This window comes from Lissotriton vulgaris, chromosome 7, assembly GCF_964263255.1.
Source record: "Lissotriton vulgaris chromosome 7, aLisVul1.2, whole genome shotgun sequence".
NCBI lineage: Eukaryota > Metazoa > Chordata > Amphibia > Caudata > Salamandridae > Lissotriton > Lissotriton vulgaris.
The window spans coordinates 311,869,396-311,895,201 of NC_141695.1; the positions used below are offsets into that span (position 1 = coordinate 311,869,396).

At 46.7% G+C, this 25,806-nt stretch overlaps 1 protein-coding gene across 1 annotated transcript in view; it reads left to right on the top strand.

Annotated features, from left to right (window-relative positions):
- PRR12 (proline rich 12) overlaps positions 1-25,806 on the top strand; it is a 514,104-nt gene that overhangs the window by 230,915 nt on the left and 257,383 nt on the right. The window contains exon 5 of the mRNA XM_086930126.1: positions 2,655-3,171. Coding sequence (XP_086786252.1) covers positions 2,655-3,171 — 517 coding nt within the window. The remainder of the gene's footprint in view (positions 1-2,654; positions 3,172-25,806) is intronic.

A 25,806-nucleotide genomic window follows, 5' to 3' on the forward strand; every position in this document is an offset into this window, starting at 1 on the left:
TTCTTCTCAATACTTATCACAGCTTCCCCCTCTTGGCTTCCTAGACAATACCCAGAGCCAATCATAACTGCACATCCCAAACAAATCCTAGCTCCACGATTATTATTGCCTTGGACAAACCTTTGCACCACACATATAGGAATCTTAAATAAAGCATAAACCCACACCATTCAGAATCTTAAAAAATCATAGCCCACACATATACACACCTCGCCCAGATCATGCCACTATAATCGGCAAAGCTTGATAGACTAATTTCAATTACTCGCCGAAAGCTTCTTTCCTAAATGATAACATGTTCTTCCGAAGAGCTTTAAACAACTCAAGACCCCACTGACGAATATCTCCATAAAAAAATCAAAGCCTCATACTTTCTGGATTATATCCTTATCTGTGCTTGCTGACAGATATGCTGCAAGGTGGTTTCCAAGAACTGTACCACCAGTGTTAAGGAACCATGCAGTCACAGCACAGGACATTACTTTAGGAAACTGCAGTCATGCCAGTGGCTTCGCTATAAAAGGGATGTTTTGTGAACAAAAACCGAGTATAGGTTTGTTTCATACAACATTATTAGCAGTGATTCAAGAGTGATAAAGCTGCAATTTGAGTATTTCAGCAGGTTTGATAAAACAACATATTCTGAAATGTATTTTATTAACTATATTTGTACCGGTATGCGCACTACATTATTATTTTTGACATATGTATTGCTCCAAAAGTGAGTTGTGCAGGCCCTGAATCACATTGTGGCCCCCAAAGTTCAAAATCCTGTGGACAGGAGTTTCAAGACTTTGAAGTTAAAGACATAATAACTAGGTCGAGATAGTGAATTGTCAGACTGGTAGTACCCTCTGAAACAGTGACAAGGCAGCGGTGCATTAAAGATGTAGAAATATCTCTGTCCTAAAACGACTGAAACAATAACTCTGCGAAATGAGTGGCTAATGTGTGCGGACCTGGAGTTCTCTGTACACCTGGCATGTGAGCATCTGGAGGCAGGCACAGAAGAACCCGAATCAACCAAGATGCGTGGAATAAAACAAGGCATGTGATGGGTAAGTAAGCATCATGCCTCCTGGTTTCTTAATGCAGCATGGATCTGCCTGTTGACCACTGTCCACAGATTTAAAGCTTGCTGGCAGACAAAGTTTTCATTTCTGTTTTTACTTACAGTAAATAATGTAGTCTCTGAGCATTTCTGCCAAGAACTATAAAGAGGAGCTATTTGGCCACGATCCCATTACAGCAGTGTAAAACTGTTGACAGGTGATTTAGGAACCGGATTATTCTGTCAACTTTTTGTCTGTAAGTGTAGCATGAAAGAGGCAAGTTAGAATTACATTGCTCAGTTAAAATGGTCTCTGAAATAATGATTTGGGGATCTCCAGCACTGAATCTATAAATCAATTGGAGGTAAGCTGGAACGTGAAGCTGTCCTGAGTACCAGCATACCTTCACTCTCGTTGCCTACACATGGCACTGTTGCTTCTAGAGAAAAGGTCTCCCAACGTTTTCTGTTGTCAGAGCTACTTATGTTCAAACCCCGACCTACTTTGTTAGTGATGCAATAGTGACACCTCATCCAAGATTGTCAGCAGGAGGCAGATCCGTGCATCTGGCTGGGCTGCCAGTAGTTAGTAAGAAAAGCATGAATAATTTGGAATGCATCTACATGAGTAATACATAACAGCCATAGCTGCAAGCCCCCTGGCATTCAGGTAAGATGAGTAATAAGTCTCTCTAACTCCACGTAATTTATTACTCCAATAATAGCTTAAAAAACATTTTGGAAAATCAAAATTTTTTGCTAGAAATCAGCTTATGAGTTCTGAAAATACACACATTTTCATCTCAACCTAGCCAAAGCTTCTGTATCAGTATGTTGGCTGAACACAGGAGAGCTTCTTACATGTAGCTGGAGAGCTACTGGTAGATCACAAGCTACTCGTAGACGCTAGTTCAATAGCCATGCATGCGGGGTACTTGTTGGCTATTGCCATACCGAATCACTTACATGAAAATTTTCGACATTTCAAATGAACATAAGTACAATGGTTTAAGAAAACAACTGGTGACCTGTTATGTTATGTTAGCGGGTATTTATTAAGTGCACAGCTACTCCAGGGAGTGTCCTGGCGCTGAAGCAAACACGACCGGTTTTAAGTTTTTGTCCGAAGGTGATGATATCCTGGGATTTCCTCAAAACGAGGGGCAAGCTATTCCATAGGTGAGAAGCCAGCACTTGGAATGATCTACCACCACTCCGAGAAAGCTGAAAATGAGGGGTGATGATCAAAGACTGAGATGATGACTGCTACTTAAAGATGGTGCCGCTCCACATTTGTATGAAATATTGTGTGTAACCAAACATATTTTGCATGCAATTGTGGTGGTATATAATATGAATTGATGCAGGCTCCTTGCTCTTGCTTCTAGGTTTTCCACATTCCTCTGTGCAGATTGGTTTGCAAGAAAGTAGATTTGACAATGTTTGAAGGCAATATTTGTGAACACATTTTAAAGCTAGTAGTACATGTTTTTACACTGTTTTTGATGTTGAGGTCGTTTAGTATACCAGATGGAATGGAGGATTTTCTGCTTTCTTTGTTGAGGCCCTTGCCTATAGCAATGTTTTCTTTGTTGGTTGCCAGATAAAGCTGCAGATACCCAAGGGGCATGATCAAGTGCAGATGGAGCTGGCCGAGATGCTGCCCCCGCAGGAGAGCGGGCTAGACAACAGTCAGACACGCGAGAAGATCAAGCAGAAGATCAAGGAGGTAGAGGAGAAGCAGCCTGAAATGAAATCTGGATTCATGGCCTCCTTCCTTGACTTCCTCAAGTCTGGCAAGAGGCAGCAATTACCAACAGCGAACACCAGTCCTTCCAAGACTAGGCCCCCCTCCTCCGGTCCTCACTCTTATGGCATGTCTGCATCCCAAATGCTGTCTGGATCTCTGGACCCTACAGAAAATGATAGTCTGGTGATGAGCTGCACAAGTCCCTGCAAACGTCTCGATGATGAGTTGAAAAGGAACTTGGAGACCCTGCCTTCCTTTTCCTCCGATGAGGAGGATTCCGTCAGCAAGAACCAAGACCTCCAAAAGAGCATCTCTTCTGCCATTTCTGCTCTGTATGACCCTACTGATCGCAAGGAGGGAGACAGCACAGGTACGACCGCAGCTCTGAACTGCATCTTTTTCATTCTTACGTTTCTCTACTTAGACTTGTATCGTGGAGACTCCTAAATGTATTTTATTGCAGTGATGTAAGGAATGCAAATATGCAGTTGCTTTATTACAGACGCGGGGCTCTAGAAGAGGATTATTAGTTGAAGCAGGTTATCATTATTTCTGTTAGGGCTGGAACAAGGAAAAGGGAGAACTGTGTAAATAATGTAGAGAGAGCAAAGGAAAATACACCTGGCCTTCACTTAATGTGGGCTTACAACATGTGGTATTATAGATCATGTGCTGGGCCCTCTCCTGACATCTAGTGGTGACTTTGGAATCATGCAACTTGTTTTTCTTCGAAGTTTTTCATTTAGTTCGGTACATCAGCCTAGAATGTAGTGTGGTAACGATCCCGGAAAACCCCATAAACTTAATCTAATTATATTTTTGTGCTATCTCTTTTATTGCTGAAGCTCTGCGCTCTGTCAGGAAACTACATACCGAGTGCTAGGTTTGTCGAATGAGCCGTCATAAAATCAGCATTTGCATCTACGATAGAAAAGATCAGAAGGGGCGTTCGCAGACATCCATCCCGAGGTTGCAAGCCAGATGTGAACGAGTCCGAGGGGCGTGGTGCATGGAAATAGTTCTTTAAAATTCTCCCCCTCTTATCAAACACATTTTTAGGTTCCGACTGCCATAAGATCTGCCATCTGCTTCGTAGGATCTTAATTGATATTCATAACATTTAGATTAATTCCCTGTTGCATGCGTGAATTACCTAATTTTAATTAATTTTTAATAGACTTAACACCGGGGGCAAGAAACCATATGTATGTAAGATAAGCAGGTCCCTTATAAAACATACCCAAGGCACACCTTTTCGAAATGTAGACCGCCAGACTCCAGAAAACTATTTTCTAGATTGCAATGTAGCATCCAAGCTGCAAAAAGTTAGAAACCTTTCTAATAAGTAGGAAACAGTGCTGCCTAATAGTCTTACATTGAAAACTATGAAAATCTGTCCAGTTTCTTCATGGTTACAGGAGCTTCCAGTAGCCAGGATGCATAGTACTGACAAAAGCCTGTCAAAGCTAGGTTTTATGTACAGCTCGTGAAAGAAATATCCGAGAGCACGAGAGGCTTCACTCTGTCTTTTCACTGAAAGTTCAGTGAAAAGTTCATCTTTTTCATTTTCACTTCAACTTTTATAATACTTTGAGAAAAATGTTTTTTTTCTTGAGCTAAGTAATTTTTTTCCTGATTCTGACAAGACTTTTCTGTCAGAAATGCCTCACCTTTTGTTAAAGTCCCTCCTGTGGGAGGAAGAAGGCAGTATCAAACCTTTCCTATCAATACATTCTGTCTGTTCAACATTGAAACTGTGCTCTCTGAGACTTGCATTTCTACAATGCTAATTGACTTCAGCCCAATCGATGTGAGAGATGCTTGACTTCATCAGTATCTCCAATACCAGAGAAAAGACCATGGTCTGTTCTAAAAGAAAGTGATTCTCAACTAACTTTAACTTCATGCTCTGTTTACTCACCAGATCCAGCCACCCTTCCTCCTTGTCCTCTGAAGGCCATATTCCTTTTCAGGATCCACTACAGATGCCTTTACTTCTCCTAGTTTACTTTCTCCAAAAATAGTGTCTAAGCCCACCTTCATGTTATCTGTAAGGAAGTTTAAATGGTCTGCCCGCCACTTAGGCTGCAAGCATCTCCTAGGGGTAGATATTCCACATCTCCTCATACCCCAGAGTGACATAAGATCCTTTGAGATCCAGATCATCCTATTCAGACGTTCTGCATCGTAGGATTCTCACTGACAGTCATGAATTAAGAAGTGACGAACAATCTGGTTACACCTTTGTAAGTCTGTGACGAGCCAGCTTTAACTGCATTTTATCTGCAGAAAACTACAGTAGTAAAATTATGATGCTAAACCACATTTTTTATTTATTTAGAGTTTTATATAGCGCCGGCTAGACCCATAGATATCGGAGCGCTTTACATAAGGTTGCACAGAAATTACAAAATTACATCAGTTACACGTTACATCAGTTACTAGAAAAACAATTAAAGAGTGTAGATGACAAAGTAAATGAAGCTTAGAAGGATAAGGGGTAGGAGGTAGATAAGATGGAGAGACGAAAGGAGAGTCTGCCCTAAGTCCGACTGGGTAGGTGACGGCCGAGGGGGAAGTCCACAAGCCCATCTCCTCTTTAGCTATTAAGTAGCTCCACCGGACATCAACCAAATATATATATATATATATATATATATATATATATATATATATATATATTCAATGAAAAAACCATTGGTTATAGTCCATATATAGTTAGGAATTAGCATTTACAAAACCTTATTTTACTCGCATAAAACCATTGAAATTCCATATATAGTTAGAAGCGCTAACTATATATCGCGCACCCGCAATCCACTGCTGATGATGTCACATATTACATCATTCATGACATGGTCAGTGACATCACTGATGACATCACTGATGACATCTCAAATGACATCACTGATGACAACTCAAATGATTGTATGTGTCTGTAAAGTTTAAATATGTTTCACATATTGAAGAATGAGTGGATGTATAAGTGTCTGGATGAAGAATTTAGTAGGTGCATGACTGACTGTATGAGTGAGTGATTAAATGTGTCTCACTGAGTGCATGGGTTAGTGACTAAACTGTCTTAATTTGTGCATCAGTATGTTTGTTGTTGTGTAAGCTGCTGCATGTGTTGATCAGTAGCTATAAGAGTGGCCATATGGGTTATTGATTGGTTGCCCAAGTATTTGAATGGGAGGCTGAGTGTGTGTGTGGGTGGCTGGGAGGTGCGTGACTCTGTGCATAGATGTGTAAGCAGTTGATTCACTCGGAGTATGAGTTCAAGAGTGCATATGGAAACAGCTATATGGGCGGTTGACTATGCATGGGTGTGTTGGTGAGTGAATGGATTTCTCATTGCTACATGTGCAAGTAAGTACGTATGTAAAACACAATACATGTGAGAGTTGAGATATATAAATAACTGAACATAAGAGCCAGTGAATGTGTGAGTGGCTGTATCGATCACTGTGAGCTTGTATCAGGGATTATATAAGAGAATAAATATGTGTTATTATATGTTTGAATAAGTAAGATGTGTATAACTTTATAGTTGAGGAAATGGAAGTGTGATTGATTCTTTGCATGACTGACTAGGTGTGTGAGTAACTCCATGGATGAGTGACAGTCTGTGAGTGTCTGTTTATACTGAGTGTATGTAAGGTTATATTAGAGTCTGAAGAGGTTCATTGTATTATCACATAAGTGATGTGATCAGTGATGACAAATGAGATGTCATCAGTGATGTCATTTGAGTTATCATCAGTGATGTCATCAGTGATGTCATTTGAGATGTCATCAGTGATGTCATTTGAGTTGTCATCAGTGATGTCATTTGAGATGTCATCAGTGATGTCATCAGTGATGTCACTGACCATGTCATGAATGATGTAATATGTGACATCATCAGCAGTGGATTGCGGGTGCGCGATATATAGTTAGCGCTTCTAACTATATATGGAATTTCAATGGTTTTATGCGAGTAAAATAAGGTTTTGTAAATGCTAATTCCTAACTATATATGGACTATAACCAATGGTTTTTTCATTGAATTTTCAAGGTTTTCTAAATGCAAATTTCTAACTATATATCCACTATAACCTATGGTTTTTTCTATGAATTTCATTGTTTTTTTAATAGCAAATATGAAAAGCTTTAAAATGTCAAGTACGTGATAGATAAAAACATTTTCGTATTTATGCACGCTGATGTGCTTTGAACGCTGCACCCCCCCTCCCTCCCCTCTTTTGTCTTAGTAGTACTCTCTCTTTGCAGATACTGAAGGGTAGTTAACGCAGGCCTTTACCCCCGTTGTAATCCGTCGTGCCTGCTTGTCTCTCCATTTGATTGATTGTTATCCAAGCATTTACTGTTTTACAATTGATTCTCTTTGGTTCATTCTCTATTTACAAACAAGCACAAAGTCGCAATACTCTGTTTAGTCTTTGCAGATAGTGAAAAATCGTGTAAAAAAATAAAAGTAATCGAGCAAAATCAGTAGGCCACTAATTGGATCTCTTTTTGACCTCGCTAAAATAGAAATATTAGGAACAACCCTTCATGAGAAATACGAAAATAGTGAGATGAACTGAGCTCCACACCATGAGGGCTGCAAGACAGCTCGGCTCCATCACCCATCCCGCACAAAATAACGACAAACCCTATGCAAATATTGAAAATATACACAACACACCAGCAAAGAAACAGGGTAAAACATTTTATTAAATAACTATTTACAAAACGTTGGTTTATAAGATGATGTCAGTAGTGGACCGATGTGTGAATAGATCGAAAACAGCACAAGGCTCCAAGATCCGGATGGCAAGCTCCTGGATGTTGGGTGCCATAGTTTAGAGTTCTGAATTTCAGCCTTTTTCAATGCCTGTGCTTTGTTGAATCAAAATGGCGGCTTGACACAAAGCTGACTCAAGCGTTGCTACTGATGCTATGCAGACCAAAACTGGTTTTCAGTTTGTACATTTTTCTAGATTTTTCAATCCAAGTTTGGTTGACTTTGTAGAACGATGGCTTCAGATTTTCAACATACGGTGTGGTGGCGCTGACTGGGAGGGGGCGCTTCGCTCCTGCCCCCTCCCCAAGTAAGATTTTCATACGTGAAAGTACGTTAATGGTTTTGGTCCCTGAGATGCTTCGATGTCACTGCCATTCTCAAATAGCATAAGTTCTGGATGTTGGGTGCCATAGTTAAGAGTTCTGAGCAGTGCTTGTAACACTGTCTGAAGCTTATTTCCACCTACTGCAGCTTCACTATTCTCAAAGTAAGTGAGTGTCGTTTGTGGACCTGACTGCATTAGAAAACAATGTGATATGTTACCTTCCTAAACAGCTTGACGGAGGCCCCTGAGGGGCGGTGTGATGGCCATGGACTCGGAGAAGACGCTTGGCTCCGACACCCTCCCCAAGTCTTATAGCACTGGTGTAGCCTGAGATCGCCCCCGACATAGGCGGCCGGCTCCCGGGGTCCGGCGGAACTTTTTGCCTTTTGATGACTCTTCAATTCTGGACCTTGTCCCACAATCCGTTTGACCTGAAGACAAGCTGTAGTGGGGCGCCCCTTTATCGTTTTAGTTGCCATTCCGCCCGCTTTTGCTACACTGTGCCTCTTCCGCCATTCAGCTGTTTACCGCCCGCTCTTGCGACTACAGCGTCTCGCTCACCATGTAGTTTAGATGCGCCCGCTCTTGCGGTGCAGCGATAGGCAGCTGCCACAGGACTCTCAAAATGGCGGCCGGCTCTTCGGTTTTGGGCCTGGTCCACTAAAATGGCCCTGGGACACCTCTGAACTCGGACGCTTGTCTGCTAGGGCTTGGGTCCCATTCTCGAAAAGCGTCCCCTCAGCCGTGAAGATTCTACAAAAGTCTTGGGGGCTTCCGACTCCCGCAGGCTTCTGCTGGGGAGCGGCTGCCATGATTGCTCGTGGAATGGCCACGACGGAGCTACGAGATGGTAGTGGTCTCATGCTGACGCCAGCTTTAGTCTGAAACATCCAGAAACACTGTAGACTACCAATTCGATCAGTTCCGGTAGCGCCCCAACATGACCCGGAAGCGAAGAACTTGCCCTCCCCTCTTTGACTGATGGTTCTTGTTGCCTGTCCCCTCTGTTGTCATTTAACAGAACTTTTTGGACTGCTGAAAGGGGTTGTGTTCTGAACGCTGGTTGGTGGAGACATTTTGACTATATTCTTGACCTACGTTGTCGCGTAATGCGTTTTATGACACGCCGCGTTAGCGCACCCGGAAGTGATCCGAGGCGCGGCGCGCAGCGCGTAACGTAAGCATAACAGGTCACGTGACTTGTTAATAAAACTTTTCATTGGTTCATTTTACTTTTGTTAATTTAATGATGAAAAGCTTGGTCATATGACCTAAAAATTACGCTTTTTATTATTTTCGAACAATATTTTTTTTTCAAACATATGTTATAATATTCCAGGCTAATGTACTTTCCCGGAAAATTTACAACTGTCTTGCAAGTAAAATATATTCCTTTTTCGAGAAAAAGGGCGTTTCTTCCTTCCATGACGGAGCCGTTGAGTAAAAGAGATTCGGCCTGCTGTCTTAGTCGCCGATACGCCTGATTATCAGATTCTTATCGATCACTTTATGTTGCAGACATGAAAAACACAACTGCCCTTGACCATTTATCTTTACTGCGTTCCTACATATTATACCCTTTATCCGTCATGTAATTGGACTGCTTTATTTCACTTGCCTTTTACTGATTCGAAAACAGTCACTAAAAGTAAAAAATATACAAATGTAAATACTACTACCGTGTTTTGTTTTAAAAACCTTTATTGTGAAAATGTCAGTATACAAATACGGGCCTATAACCACGTGGGCCGGCCACGGAGCAAACTGAAATCGTATATGATGAGGAGACATTTACACTGTAGAAGAACGTAACGAGCGGGCCATTAGGTGACAAGAACAAAGGTCTCTAACAGTTGCGGAATCGGTGGACGTACATTTTGTAATTAAAATACGACAGGGCCACTTACAATTAAATTTTCTAGATATACATTTGCGGGCAAGGGGTTACGAGTCCCATTTATACCGGCGCCATTTTGGGCGAGGCCGGGCAGGTCCAAGATATAGTCAAAATGTCTCCACCAACCATCGGCCAGACCAGAACCCCTTTCGGCCCTTTATGCTACAAGATGGTGTCTTCCATTCAGAAAATATTGGTGGCAGCATTTTGAAAGGAAACAGAAACAGCCGTTCTCCTAGTGAGTTTCACATAGTTACATTTAGAAAGAATGTTGAAGAGTAGTATGTGGAAAATCTGAAGCCATTTTTCTACAAACTCTCAATCAGACTTGGATGGAAAAAAAAAACCTGAAGAATGTACAAACTGAAAACCAATTTTAGTCTGTATAGCACCAACAGTAACGCTTGAGTCAGCTTTGTGTCAAGCCGCCATTTTCATTCAATCAATAGCGTCCCCCTGCACACATTCAGGGACCTGGTCGTGTCTTCAGATGAAACGCATTGTAGGAAAAGAAGCAGAAAGGAAAAGGAAAAATGTTCCGCCGGACCTAGTGAAGCTGCAGCAGGTGCAAATAAGCTTCAGACAGTCTTACAAGCACTGCTCAGAACTCTCAACTGAGGCACTCAACATCCAGGACTTGCCATTCGGATCTTGGCGCCTTGTGCTGGTTCCGACCTATTCACACATCGGTCCACTACTGACATCACCTCATAAGCCAACGGGGCACCCCACGCCGTCTTTCGGCGCAGCATTGTAGGATGGCCACACCAGTGCGGCAATTTGCTGGACACCACCTCGGTGCCATCCGGATCTCGGCGCGTTCGAGTCACTGTACCGCAACAGTGACCGCAATTCAGCTGGACACGCCGTCTTTCGGCGCAGCATTGTAGGATGGCCACACCAGTGCGGCAATTTGCTGGACACCACCTCGGTGCCATCCGGATCTCGGCGCGTTCGAGTCACTGTACCGCAACAGTGACCGCAACTCAGCTGGACACGCCGTCTTTCGGCGCAGCATTGTAGGATAGCCACACCAGTGCGGCAATTTGCTGGACACCACCTCGGTGCCATCCGGATCTCGACGTGTTGTGCTGCCTTCGGCCTATTCGCACATCGGTCCGCTACTGACAGTGACCGCAACTCAGCTGGACACGCCGTCTTTCGGCGCAGCATTGTAGGATGGCCACACCAGTGCGGCAATTTGCTGGACACCACCTCGGTGCCATCCGGATCTCGACGCGTTGTGCTGCCTTCGGCCTATTCGCACATCGGTCCGCTACTGACGCCGCCTCACGTGCCAACGGATTTTCTACGCTTTTTGTAGCCCTATGCCGCAGAACAGGTCATGTGACTTGTTTATAAAACTTTTCATTGGTTCATTTTACTTTTGGTTTCCTAAAGATGGAAGGCTTGGTCATATGACCTAAAAATAACACTTTTCATTGGTTTAGAACATTTTTTTTCCCAAACGATGAAAGCCCCACCTTGTTTCTGGATCATTCAGACTGAAGCTGGCGTCAGCATGAGAGCACCACCATCTCGTGGCTCCGTCGTGGTCATTCCGCGAGCAATCATGGCAGCCGCTCCCCACCGGAAGCCTGCGGGAGTCGGGGGCCCCCAAGACTTTTATACAATCTTCACGGCTGAGGGGACGCTTTTCGAGAATGGAGCCCAAGCCCTAGCAGGCAAGCGTCCGAGTTCCAAGGTGTCCCAGGGCCATTTCAGTGGACCAGGCCCAAAACCGAAGAGCCGTCCGCCATTTTGACAGCCATGTGGCAGCCGCCTATCGCTGCACTGCAAGAGTGGGAGCAACTCCACAACATGGTGAGCGAGACGCTGTGGCCGCAAGAGCGAGCGCAACTCAGCTAGATGGCCGCCACCTGGGGAAGCCCGTTCACGCCGCCTCAGCCCCCCCCCCCCCCCGGGCCGCCGCACGCCAATTTTCGGAGCAGCATTGTAGGATACCAAAACCAGTGCGGCAGTTTACTGGACATCACCTGGGTGCCTGTCGTACATGTTGTGTCAGCCATGTGACACTGGACACAGACCGCTACTGACGAGGCCTCCCCCCGCATCACCCGGGACGCCCCACGCTGTTTTTCTGTGCTGCATTGTAGGATCCCTAAACCAGTGCGGCACCCAGGCGACATCACCTGGGTGCCGTCCAGAACTCTGCACGCTGTGCTGCCTTGGGACTATTCGCACAACAGACCGCTACTGACGAGGCCTCCCCCCGCCCCACCCGGGACGCCCCACGCCAATTTTCGGAGCAGCATTGTAGGATCCCTAAACCAGTGCGGCACCCAGGCGACATCACCTGGGTGCCGTCCAGAACTCTGCACGTTGTGCTGCCTTGGGACTATTCGCACAAAAGACAGCTTCTAACCATTGTTGCTTTTTGTGTTAATAAATGTTTAAATGTTTTTAGTTTTTGTTCTGTTCTTCAGCGTTAAAAGTTAATAAAGTTTTATAACCTTAATTTGTTGGAGTGTTATCTATTTTTTGAAAAACGGGTGAATGGGGCCTTGAATCGGGTTATTGTCATGTGTGGGCTTTGGAAGTGTGCTGCTGCAGGATCGGACATTTCAAACTCAAATGCACGTTCTTTTTCTTACCTTTCCGAAGCATGGAGCGCAATAGCAGGCAGAGAAAGGGTGATGCACGTGTTGAACACTACCTGACCTGGCAAGTTGCTGGCAGTGCCCCCCCGCCCGCTCCTGAAAGAGGGCACACACACACCGCCGCCCCGAGTACTTCACATATCTTTAAAAGACCATGCGCTTGTTCATGAGGCTTAAATGGTTTATCACCTCTTCTAGAACCCCTGCATCGACCCTCTGACGTTTCATGGAAAAATTACCATGTAACACAATACCAAGCCCTGTCGGCTGAAACCCCCAAGGAATCGTGGGGCATATTATCAAGGGGGTTTATCTCCGCTTTTTTGGCTTTAAAAGCCATGAAAGCGGAGATAAAATTATCTCCCTATTACCAAGCTGTCGCTAACACCAGTTAGTGACAGCTAAAAGGAGATAGCGACCATCTTGGGCCCCGCTTTGCATGTCAGTGATATTTATCACTAATGACATGCAAAGTGGCGTGCCAAGATGTTAGCGACTGGAAACAGTCCCTAACATCGCTACCTTCTATTACCAACTTTTGGAGATATTCGCGCTAAGCGCGAATATCTCCAAAATCTAACACCTGCCCTGAGCAGTTCTTAGCCATGTTATCCAATGGGAGGTGGATAACATGGCTAAGAGCATTAGGTCAATAATACATGAATATCGCTGACTTTTCTGCGATAATAGCAAGGTTTATCTGCGATAAAAATCGCCGATGTGCGGCGATAATTTTTGTCTCTAAACAAGTTAGAGACAAAAATTATCGCTAGTTGTTCGTAATATGCCCCCGGGTTTTTGCTTGCAGAAATCGGGAGGCGGGAGACTAGCACTGAAATCAGTAGTCACACGCCTGAATCAGGAGGATTGGCATGTCTGAATTCTCTACAGCTGGGGCCATAAACTACATCCGCAGGGTTAGGTGATAGCCTGGGACCAGCCTGGCATCTAAAATGGCTGCCGTGCACGACAAAATTGTGGCATTCGAAAAAAAGGCAAGATGGCGCAGCCGCTGGAAGAGATGTATCAACATGTTCGAGGCATGTGGGCTGCTAAATTCATATCTTTGCATTAGATCGCCACCTAGTGTTGGGTCCGGATGATCGCACATTGTTGTCCTGGAAGAGTCTTCGAAGTATCCTGAGATGGGTGGCTCCTCCCCTGGACTACAGTGCGCATGGGCATCGGCTCCATCCCCAGATTGTTTTTTTCCGCCATTGGGTTCGGATGCGGTCTCGACGTCTCTCCGTCGGAACCGAATAAACATCATTTTTTACGGCCAAAAGGCTTTGGGTTTCTTTACGTCGGTATTGTTTGCGTTCGGTCTCGAGTTTCTTCCGTCTCTCGGAGCCGGAATCACCGGAGTTTCTAACTACTCTTCGGACATCGAGGCCTTCTCATCGCGACTCGACACTAAGTTCCCAACATGGAGCGGAGTCCGTTTAAACTCTGTCCGCTCTGTGGGTCCAAATACCCACATGTAGATGTACACCCGGTCTGCAATAAGTGCCTTTCTCCAGACCATGATGAAGGAAGTTGCCGGGCCTGTGCGAAGTTCAGGTCGAAGAAAACTCTAACGATTCGGCGCGCGGTGCGCCTTGTGGCCAAACAGACGGCCCCGGATCCGGATAACATCTTCGGCGACCAAGAAGAAGAAGACCAGAGCCATCATCTTCAAATCTCCCCGCCTGAGACGGAGGTCGAGGCCGATCCGGAATATGACGACGACGGAGTCGTGGGTCAGGGCCTTGAATACGTCGACGAGGTAGGGGACGACGTGATGGTTTATGGGGCCGAGGAAGATAGCTCAGGGGACGAGCTATGCCCCGAAGTTGAAGAACATCAGGAGGGGGTCGCGGGATCGCCTGTCGGCCTTACCCAAGACCCTGTAGCGCAAGCCACGGCCCCGCCTGTCGGCCCGGCCACGGACATACTTGCTGCGCCTAGGGTTTCGAAACCGAAACTGAAAGCAACGGTCTCGACTACACCTAAGATGGCCGACCCGAAACCGAAACCGAAAGTTAAGGACTCGAACGTCCCTAAGATGGCGGTCGTAACGGCGAAAACAAATAAACCGGCGGCCTTATCGACTCCGTCGACCTCCGGTCCGCAGAAGTCGAAGAAGCACGGCGATTCCACGGGGTCGAAATCGGCGCCGGAGGAGAGATCCTCTAAAAAGGGGGGCACGCACAAGACAAGCGCGCCGGCGCCGGCGAAGCCAGCTAAGGCGACCGACACTGCCCCGGCTCCATCGGGGACATCTGCGCATCGATCCAGGGACTCGGGGTCGGCGCCGTCCATCCCTCCAAAGGACCAACGGAACGTCGCATCCGAAGGCAAGGCCACCTCATCGGTGCCAAAGACATCGGTCACCGACGCATCTCTCGTGGCTGCTTCACTACAAAGAATTAAGGACAAGGTTCTTTCCTCGTCGACGCCAACGCCGTCGACGCAGAAGGCGGCAGACGTCCCGGTCAAGCCGGCAAGTAAGCTCCTTTTCCTTCTACCGCCAAAAGTGGTGCCAAAGGCCTTTTCCTCGAAATCGACGCCAAAGAAGTCGGATTCCTCTACGGCGGGGACATCTTCGGGTCAAGTGCTCGACCCTGAAGAGGATTCGGAGTGTTTTATAGACGCGGACACGGGGAAGTTAACTCTTTATAAGAGGAAGATCACTTCGCAGCCGGTGGAATCCTACATCATTCCCCTAAAGAAGAAGAAGGTTCCACAGGACGCATCAGGCCTCATGGAACCTATTCTACCTCCTGTGGGAAGGAGCCCAACACCGTCTCCAGACCACTCTGACAGTGGGGACTATGGTGAAGATGAACAATACACGTTCCCAGTAAATGAACCTGATGCACAGCCAGATTCTTATTATGGCATTGGGGACCAAGGCAACCAAGATGTGGGGCAAGACCCACAGTCCTTCAGTACACGTGCATCCCCTACGGAGGATTCAGCAGGTTTTCATGCACTGATTGAGAGGGCAGCTGCTAATCACGACGTGGACATGCATGCTGACCCAGTTGAGGAAGACTTTCTATTCGACACTTTTTCAGTTTCAGAAAGAAATGTAAAGACACTGCCTATGCTCAAAGGGGTCCTCAAGCACGCTGCGGACATCTTTAAAGAGCCTACCAGGGCAAGGGTGGTCAACCCACGTATTGAAAAAAAGTACAGACCAGCGCCTGCAGACCCTGCATACATTCGAGGACAGTTGCCGCTTGACTCCTTGGTGGTAGCAAACGCACGCAAGAGGGCCAACTCCCAAACAACGGGTGAAGCTCCTCCCCCGGATAAGGAGTCCAAAGTGCTAGAGGCAGGAGGCAAAAGAGTGGCTGCACAGGCTGCCAATTTCTGGCGTATTGCAAATACACAGGCACTACTGGCACGTTATGATCGATCACATTACGACACACTAGAGCAAATTGTAGAACACCTGCCTCCGCAGTTTCAAGAGGGCACCAAAATGCTTATACAGGAGGGACAACTGATCTCCAACGCGGCCATAAAGTGCGCACTTGATGTCGCGGACACGGCCGCTAGGGCCGTTAACACCAGTGTCATGCTCAGAAGACAGGCTTGGCTCCGCATATCGGGGTTCAAACCTGACATTCAAACAACCATACTTAATCAACCAGTCAATCCAGATAGACTGTTTGGTCCAGATGTTGACACCACCCTGGAAAAGATTAAAAAGGACACCGAAACTGCTAAATCGATGGGGGCCCTACAATCTCAGCAGTTTCGGGGCAATAATTTTCGTCGCTCAGGTGCCCGTGGAGTCACCAGAGGACAGATGGGTCAACAGTCACAGTTCCCTAGAGGTGGAGCACAGTCCTCGTACCCCAAACAAAACAAGAGGGGCTACAGGGGAAACAGCAACAAAGGACGTGGCAAAGGAGGCAACAATTCACGCTCCTCTGCCCCAAGCAACCAGTGACTCTCTGTCACTGCCCCCCGACCATTTAACACCTGTCGGGGGGAGAATACAGCAGTTCCTGCCCGTCTGGACCAACATCACCACAGACAGGTGGGTGCGACAACTTATACAGTACGGTTATTGTCTAGAGTTACAGTCCACTCCACCCAACATTCCGCCAAGGCAAAGACCTATGTCCGCAGAGCACTTGCACTTATTGCAGCAGGAAGTGTTGGTGATGCTGCAAAAAGGGGCAATCGAGCTCGTGCCAGTGGGGGAGGAAGGCACAGGGGTTTATTCTCTGTACTTCCTCATTCCAAAGAAGGACGGATCTCTCAGACCAATTCTGGATCTCCGTCCCCTCAATCTGTACATACTGTCAGAGCATTTCCACATGCTTACACTGCAGCAGATTCTTCCTATGTTAAACAAAGGAGACTTCTTAGCAACCTTAGATCTCAAGGATGCTTATTTCCACATTCCATTACATCCGTCCCACAGAAAGTACCTCAGGTTCACTATCCAGGGCGCGCATTATCAGTTCAAAGTCCTACCCTTCGGAGTCACGACTGCCCCAAGGGTCTTTACCAAGTGTCTGGCGACTGTAGCAGCGCACCTCAGGAGGCAGAACATCCATGTCTACCCCTACCTCGACGACTGGCTCGTTCAAGCCAGATCGGAACAGCAGTGCGCCGCGGACATGTCGACTACCATTCACCTCCTTCACGACCTGGGTTTCTCGTTGAATTACCCGAAGTCACACCTTCAGCCGGCACACGTCCGGCAGTTTCTGGGTGCGACGATCAATACCCTGACGGCCTCGGCACGACCAAACCAGGTCAGGATAGACGGCATGCAGTCCTTAATCCAGAAGTTCAGACCGGGACACTCGCTTCCAGCAAGAGTGTTCATGCAGTTGATAGGCATGATGGCCTCCTGCATCTTCATAGTCCCTCACGCACGGTTGCATATGCGCCCGCTCCAGGAGTGCTTAGCAAATCAGTGGACACAGGCTCAGGGGCAATTAACAGACCTAGTGTTGGTTACCAGTCGGGCATACAACTCTCTGCATTGGTGGACTCCACACAACCTTTGCAAGGGCCGACTGTTCCAGGAGCCAGTGCCACAGGTTATCCTGACAACGGACGCATCTCTCCAGGGATGGGGAGCACACCTGCTCACTTACACAGTGCAGGGACTATGGACGACGCAGCAACAGAAGATGCACATCAACTATCTGGAACTGATGGCGATCTTCATGGCGCTCAAGTCCTTCATTGTACATCTGTGCAACAAAGTGGTGTTAGTCCGGACGGACAACATGACCGCGATGTACTACATCCAAAAGCAGGGGGGCACCCACTCACCACAGCTGTCTCACCTGGCTCAGAGCATGTGGAAGTGGGCCATTCAGAGGAACATCTTCCTCATGGCAGAACACCTCCCGGGGAAGGACAATCAGATGGCGGATCTGCTCAGCAGATACAGTCATCAAATGCACGAGTGGGAAATACATCCATCGGTACTCCAGCCGTACTTCCAAAGGTGGGGGCGTCCAGACATAGACCTGTTCGCCACAAGGGAAAACGCAAAATGCCAAAGCTTCGCCGCCAGGTTCCCACACCCCCAATCGCAGGGCAATGCGATATGGATGAACTGGTCAGGCAAATTTGCTTACGCTTTTCCCCCGACACCCCTGATACCACTGGTGGCGAGGAAACTACGGCAACACTCCATGACACTCATCCTAGTTGCTCCAACGTGGGCGCGCCAAGCATGGTACACCACGTTCCTCGAGCTCTCAGTGGTCCCGCATCAAAGACTGCGCCTCACGCCCAGACTTCTGACGCAGAACCATGGAGAAATTCAGCATCCAGATCCGCAACAGCTCAACCTAGCGATCTGGCTCCTGAAATCTTAGAGTTTGGATACCTGAACCTCCCTCCTGAATGCATGAACATCATCAAGGAGGCGAGGAAGCCGTCAACCAGAGCATGCTATGCCGCAAAATGGAAGCGTTTTGTCATTTACTGTGCAAACAATGACATAAACCCGCTAGATGCATCTATCCCTAACATCATTTGCTATCTGTTACACCTTTACAAGTGCAAACTAGCGTACACTTCTATTCGGATACATCTATCCGCCATCGCAGCTTACCTTCAAAATAGGCAGCATCTCTCAGTCTTCAGGGTGCCTGCAATTAAAGCGTTTCTTGAAGGACTGAAACGAGTCATTCCACCAAGAACACCGCCAGCTCCCGTGTGGAACCTCAATGTGGTCCTCACCAGGCTGATGGGACCACCGTTTGAGCCAATGCACTCGTGCGAACTGCAATTCCTAACGTGGAAAGTTGCTTTCCTAATTGCCATTACGTCACTAAGACGCGTAAGTGAGTTGCAAGCACTCACGATACAAGAGCCTTTCATCCAAATTCATCCAAATAGGGTGGTACTACGTACTAACCCCAAATTCCTTCCAAAGGTGGTGTCACATTTTCATCTCAACCAAACTATCGATTTGCCTGCATTCTTCCAGAACCCACAAACAGTGGCGGAAAGGATGCTCCATACCTTGGACGTACGGAGGGCATTGATGTACTACATAGACAGGACACAACACTTTAGGAAGACGAAACAACTCTTTGTTGCCTTCTCACCACAACACAAAGGCAACCCAATTTCCAAAGCAGGAATAGCCAGATGGATTGTTAAGTGCATCCAAATCTGTTATCATAAAGCCAAGCGCACTTTAACAATACCCCCAAAGGCACACTCCACACGCAAGTTGGGGGCATCCATGGCTTTCCTTGGTAACATTCCTCTAGAGGATATTTGCAGAGCAGCCACGTGGGTTACACCACATACCTTTACAAAACACTACTGTGTTGATGTACATTCCAAACAGCAAGCGGCTGTAGGGCAGGCTGTTCTCAAGACACTTTTTCAGGTTTCTGCAGCTGGCACGGGCAACCGCCGCTGATAGAGGGACTGCTATGTATTCTATGCAAAGATATGAATTTAGCAGCCCACATGCCTCGAACTGAATATGCTACTTACCAGTATGCATCTGTTCTTGGCATGTAGGGCTGCTAACATTCATATCGCCCGCCCTCCTCCCCGGTGCCTGTCGCAGCTGCAGATATACTATTGTATTCAATCATTAGCATGGACATCCTTTATACTTGCCACTCCATCCTCTGCCACAATGGCGAAAAACAATCTGGGGATGGAGCCGATGCCCATGCGCACTGTAGTCCAGGGGAGGAGCCACCCATCTCAGGATACTTCGAAGACTCTTCCAGGACAACAATGTGCGATCATCCGGACCCAACACTAGGTGGCGATCTAATGCAAAGATATGAATGTTAGCAGCCCTACATGCCAAGAACAGATGCATACTGGTAAGTAGCATATTCAATATCAGCCTCCTCAGCCACCCTCAGGAAACATAGGGGATTAGGATACGTCTCCCGCACCCACTTATACCTAGTAATTTAATTAACGAAGCTCAAAATGGCGAATTCCCGTTTCGCTACCAGTTTGCGGCCCAGTTCGCGGCCCGTGAAGCGCTTCTACCGTGAAAAATCATTTTTTTTTTATTTTCCCCACGGGACCCTTTAATAACCCCAACAACATTCCTAGGGGGTGAAGAGGGGGATACCTTGCCCCCTTTCATTAAATTCCCCCTTAGTTTTTCACCTTTTCTTCTCTCTCGATCCTACCGAGAGACAAGATGGCGGCCGCTCCGGACTGTCACGCAGCAAAAAAAAAAAAAAAGCTCACGCACAGCCGCTGGAAGAGATGTATCAGCATATATCAGCCTCCTCACCCACCCTCAGGAAACATAGGGGATTAGGATACGTCTCCCGCACCCACTTATACCTAGTAATTTAATTAACGAAGCTCAAAATGGCGAATTCCCGTTTCGCTACCAGTTTGCGGCCCAGTTCGCGGCCCGTGAAGCGCTTCTACCGTGAAAAATCATTTTTTTTTTTATTTTCCCCACGGGACCCTTTAATAACCCCAACAACATTCCTAGGGGGTGAAGAGGGGGATACCTTGCCCCCTTTCATTAAATTCCCCCTTAGTTTTTCACCTTTTCTTCTCTCTCGATCCTACCGAGAGACAAGATGGCGGCCGCACCGGACTGTTTAGAATGTTGACAGACACCGGAGAGCCAATCAGCTTTCTGCGCGCAAAGTTCCGATAAGCGAAAAGTAAGCGGACCGGATCGCTGCCCAGAGCGCTGTTACAGATATATATCTTGGTTTGAACGTTAATTTCTCAAAAACTACTGGAGCACATATATTGAGACCTAGCAAAGGCACATCGGGCTAACAGTCCCTACAATTTTGCCAAGTTTCGTGCAAATCCATTCAGCCGTTCGAGCTAAAAGTGAGTCCAACCGCCCTATGGAAAACTCAATGCAAAAAACGCGTTTTGGGACCCCCCTTTTTTCTCGGCCCCCCCTTGACGAAACCCCCCCAAATTTTCAGGGGCTGCTCAGAATCAAAATGTGCCATTTTCCTGAAAATTTCAGCCGATTCCGTCCACAAACGCCAAAGTTATTAGACATAGAATTTTCAAAAGTCCCATAGAGAAAAAATTCTAACTATATATACCTACTGGCGATAGCCAGTAGGTAATATATATATATATATATATATTTGTAATACAAAGGCTTTCAGCTTTTAGAAAAGCACTCCACAGCATTTCAGGATTCACCTTATTTATTGGCATACTGAAGGTGGCTTCAAATCCGTCATTTTAAACTTGCTTGCCAACGCGTTTCTGAGCTGTCTGCTCCTTCGTCCTGGGCTTCGGCAGTTCGGTGTGTTTAACTGTTCACAGTCCTTGCTGCTGTCTTTAGTAGTAGCAGTTGTAGGCGTCACAGCCTTGTCGCTTGGATTGTTGGGACATGTAGTACAGTCTTATTAAATACCCACAGTGGGTTCCGTTATTGCCGTTTTATTTTGCAAGATCACAGGGGTTGAATCCGGCACCGCTGTGATGATTAAGGCACTTCAGTGTGCCCCGGTGTTTGATTCCATCTTCACAATTCACCAAACGCTGTGCCGTATGTTAGACCACTGGAAAGTCCTGGTCTACGGCCCCTTACTCCAGAGGCTCCCTCCTTCATTACACCTGGGTGGTGCTTTTCCCACGACGAAGCTGTCGTGTTGAAATGTTTGTAATACAAAGGCTTTCAGCTTTTAGAAAAGCACTCCACAGCATTTCAGGATTCACCTTATTTATTGGCATACTGAAGGTGGCTTCAAATCCGTCATTTTAAACTTGCTTGCCAACGCGTTTCTGAGCTGTCTGCTCCTTCGTCCTGGGCTTCGGCAGTCTGGTGTGTTTAACTGTTCACAGTCCTTGCTGCTGTCTTTAGTAGTAGCAGTTGTAGGCGTCACAGCCTTGTCGCTTGGATTGTTGGGACATGTAGTACAGTCTTATTAAATACCCACAGTGGGTTCCGTTATTGCCGTTTTATTTTGCAAGATCACAGGGGTTGAATCCGGCACCGCTGTGATGATTAAGGCACTTCAGTGTGCCCCGGTGTTTGATTCCATCTTCACAATTCACCAAACGCTGTGCCGTATGTTAGACCACTGGAAAGTCCTGGTCTACGGCCCCTTACTCCAGAGGCTCCCTCCTTCATTACACCTGGGTGGTGCTTTTCCCACGACGAAGCTGTCGTGTTGAAATGTTTGTAATACAAAGGCTTTCAGCTTTTAGAAAAGCACTCCACAGCATTTCAGGATTCACCTTATTTATTGGCATACTGAAGGTGGCTTCAAATCCGTCATTTTAAACTTGCTTGCCAACGCGTTTCTGAGCTGTCTGCTCCTTCGTCCTGGGCTTTCTAAAAGCTGAAAGCCTTTGTATTACAAACATTTCAACACGACAGCTTCGTCGTGGGAAAAGCACCACCCAGGTGTAATGAAGGAGGGAGCCTCTGGAGTAAGGGGCCGTAGACCAGGACTTTCCAGTGGTCTAACATACGGCACAGCGTTTGGTGAATTGTGAAGATGGAATCAAACACCGGGGCACACTGAAGTGCCTTAATCATCACAGCGGTGCCGGATTCAACCCCTGTGATCTTGCAAAATAAAACGGCAATAACGGAACCCACTGTGGGTATTTAATAAGACTGTACTACATGTCCCAACAATCCAAGCGACAAGGCTGTGACGCCTACAACTGCTACTACTAAAGACAGCAGCAAGGACTGTGAACAGTTAAACACACCGAACTGCCGAAGCCCAGGACGAAGGAGCAGACAGCTCAGAAACGCGTTGGCAAGCAAGTTTAAAATGACGGATTTGAAGCCACCTTCAGTATGCCAATAAATAAGGTGAATCCTGAAATGCTGTGGAGTGCTTTTCTAAAAGCTGAAAGCCTTTGTATTACAAACATTTCAACACGACAGCTTCGTCGTGGGAAAAGCACCACCCAGGTGTAATGAAGGAGGGAGCCTCTGGAGTAAGGGGCCGTAGACCAGGACTTTCCAGTGGTCTAACATACGGCACAGCGTTTGGTGAATTGTGAAGATGGAATCAAACACCGGGGCACACTGAAGTGCCTTAATCATCACAGCGGTGCCGGATTCAACCCCTGTGATCTTGCAAAATAAAACGGCAATAACGGAACCCACTGTGGGTATTTAATAAGACTGTACTACATGTCCCAACAATCCAAGCGACAAGGCTGTGACGCCTACAACTGCTACTACTAAAGACAGCAGCAAGGACTGTGAACAGTTAAACACACCGAACTGCCGAAGCCCAGGACGAAGGAGCAGACAGCTCAGAAACGCGTTGGCAAGCAAGTTTAAAATGACGGATTTGAAGCCACCTTCAGTATGCCAATAAATAAGGTGAATCCTGAAATGCTGTGGAGTGCTTTTCTAAAAGCTGAAAGCCTTTGTATTACAAACATTTCAACACGACAGCTTCGTCGTGGGAAAAGCACCACCCAGGTGTAATGAAGGAGGGAGCCTCTGGAGTAAGGGGCCGTAGACCAGGACTTTCCAGTGGTCTAACATACGGCACAGCGTTTGGTGAATTGTGAAGATGGAATCAAACACCGGGGCACACTGAAGTGCCTTAATCATCACAGCGGTGCCGGATTCAACCCCTGTGATCTTGCAAAATAAAACGGCAATAACGGAACCCACTGTGGGTATTTAATAAGACTGTACTACATGTCCCAACAATCCAAGCGACAAGGCTGTGACGCCTACAACTGCTACTACTAAAGACAGCAGCAAGGACTGTGAACAGTTAAACACACCGAACTGCCGAAGCCCAGGACGAAGGAGCAGACAGCTCAGAAACGCGTTGGCAAGCAAGTTTAAAATGACGGATTTGAAGCCACCTTCAGTATGCCAATAAATAAGGTGAATCCTGAAATGCTGTGGAGTGCTTTTCTAAAAGCTGAAAGCCTTTGTATTACAAACATTTCAACACGACAGCTTCGTCGTGGGAAAAGCACCACCCAGGTGTAATGAAGGAGGGAGCCTCTGGAGTAAGGGGCCGTAGACCAGGACTTTCCAGTGGTCTAACATACGGCACAGCGTTTGGTGAATTGTGAAGATGGAATCAAACACCGGGGCACACTGAAGTGCCTTAATCATCACAGCGGTGCCGGATTCAACCCCTGTGATCTTGCAAAATAAAACGGCAATAACGGAACCCACTGTGGGTATTTAATAAGACTGTACTACATGTCCCAACAATCCAAGCGACAAGGCTGTGACGCCTACAACTGCTACTACTAAAGACAGCAGCAAGGACTGTGAACAGTTAAACACACCGAACTGCCGAAGCCCAGGACGAAGGAGCAGACAGCTCAGAAACGCGTTGGCAAGCAAGTTTAAAATGACGGATTTGAAGCCACCTTCAGTATGCCAATAAATAAGGTGAATCCTGAAATGCTGTGGAGTGCTTTTCTAAAAGCTGAAAGCCTTTGTATTACAAACATTTCAACACGACAGCTTCGTCGTGGGAAAAGCACCACCCAGGTGTAATGAAGGAGGGAGCCTCTGGAGTAAGGGGCCGTAGACCAGGACTTTCCAGTGGTCTAACATACGGCACAGCGTTTGGTGAATTGTGAAGATGGAATCAAACACCGGGGCACACTGAAGTGCCTTAATCATCACAGCGGTGCCGGATTCAACCCCTGTGATCTTGCAAAATAAAACGGCAATAACGGAACCCATTGTGGGTATTTAATAAGACTGTACTACATGTCCCAACAATCCAAGCGAGAAGGCTGTGACGCCTACAACTGCTACTACTAAAGACAGCAGCAAGGACTGTGAACAGTTAAACACACCGAACTGCCGAAGCCCAGGACGAAGGAGCAGACAGCTCAGAAACGCGTTGGCAAGCAAGTTTAAAATGACGGATTTGAAGCCACCTTCAGTATGCCAATAAATAAGGTGAATCCTGAAATGCTGTGGAGTGCTTTTCTAAAAGCTGAAAGCCTTTGTATTACAAACATTTCAACACGACAGCTTCGTCGTGGGAAAAGCACCACCCAGGTGTAATGAAGGAGGGAGCCTCTGGAGTAAGGGGCCGTAGACCAGGACTTTCCAGTGGTCTAACATACGGCACAGCGTTTGGTGAATTGTGAAGATGGAATCAAACACCGGGGCACACTGAAGTGCCTTAATCATCACAGCGGTGCCGGATTCAACCCCTGTGATCTTGCAAAATAAAACGGCAATAACGGAACCCACTGTGGGTATTTAATAAGACTGTACTACATGTCCCAACAATCCAAGCGACAAGGCTGTGACGCCTACAACTGCTACTACTAAAGACAGCAGCAAGGACTGTGAACAGTTAAACACACCGAACTGCCGAAGCCCAGGACGAAGGAGCAGACAGCTCAGAAACGCGTTGGCAAGCAAGTTTAAAATGACGGATTTGAAGCCACCTTCAGTATGCCAATAAATAAGGTGAATCCTGAAATGCTGTGGAGTGCTTTTCTAAAAGCTGAAAGCCTTTGTATTACAAACATTTCAACACGACAGCTTCGTCGTGGGAAAAGCACCACCCAGGTGTAATGAAGGAGGGAGCCTCTGGAGTAAGGGGCCGTAGACCAGGACTTTCCAGTGGTCTAACATACGGCACAGCGTTTGGTGAATTGTGAAGATGGAATCAAACACCGGGGCACACTGAAGTGCCTTAATCATCACAGCGGTGCCGGATTCAACCCCTGTGATCTTGCAAAATAAAACGGCAATAACGGAACCCACTGTGGGTATTTAATAAGACTGTACTACATGTCCCAACAATCCAAGCGACAAGGCTGTGACGCCTACAACTGCTACTACTAAAGACAGCAGCAAGGACTGTGAACAGTTAAACACACCGAACTGCCGAAGCCCAGGACTAAGGAGCAGACAGCTCAGAAACGCGTTGGCAAGCAAGTTTAAA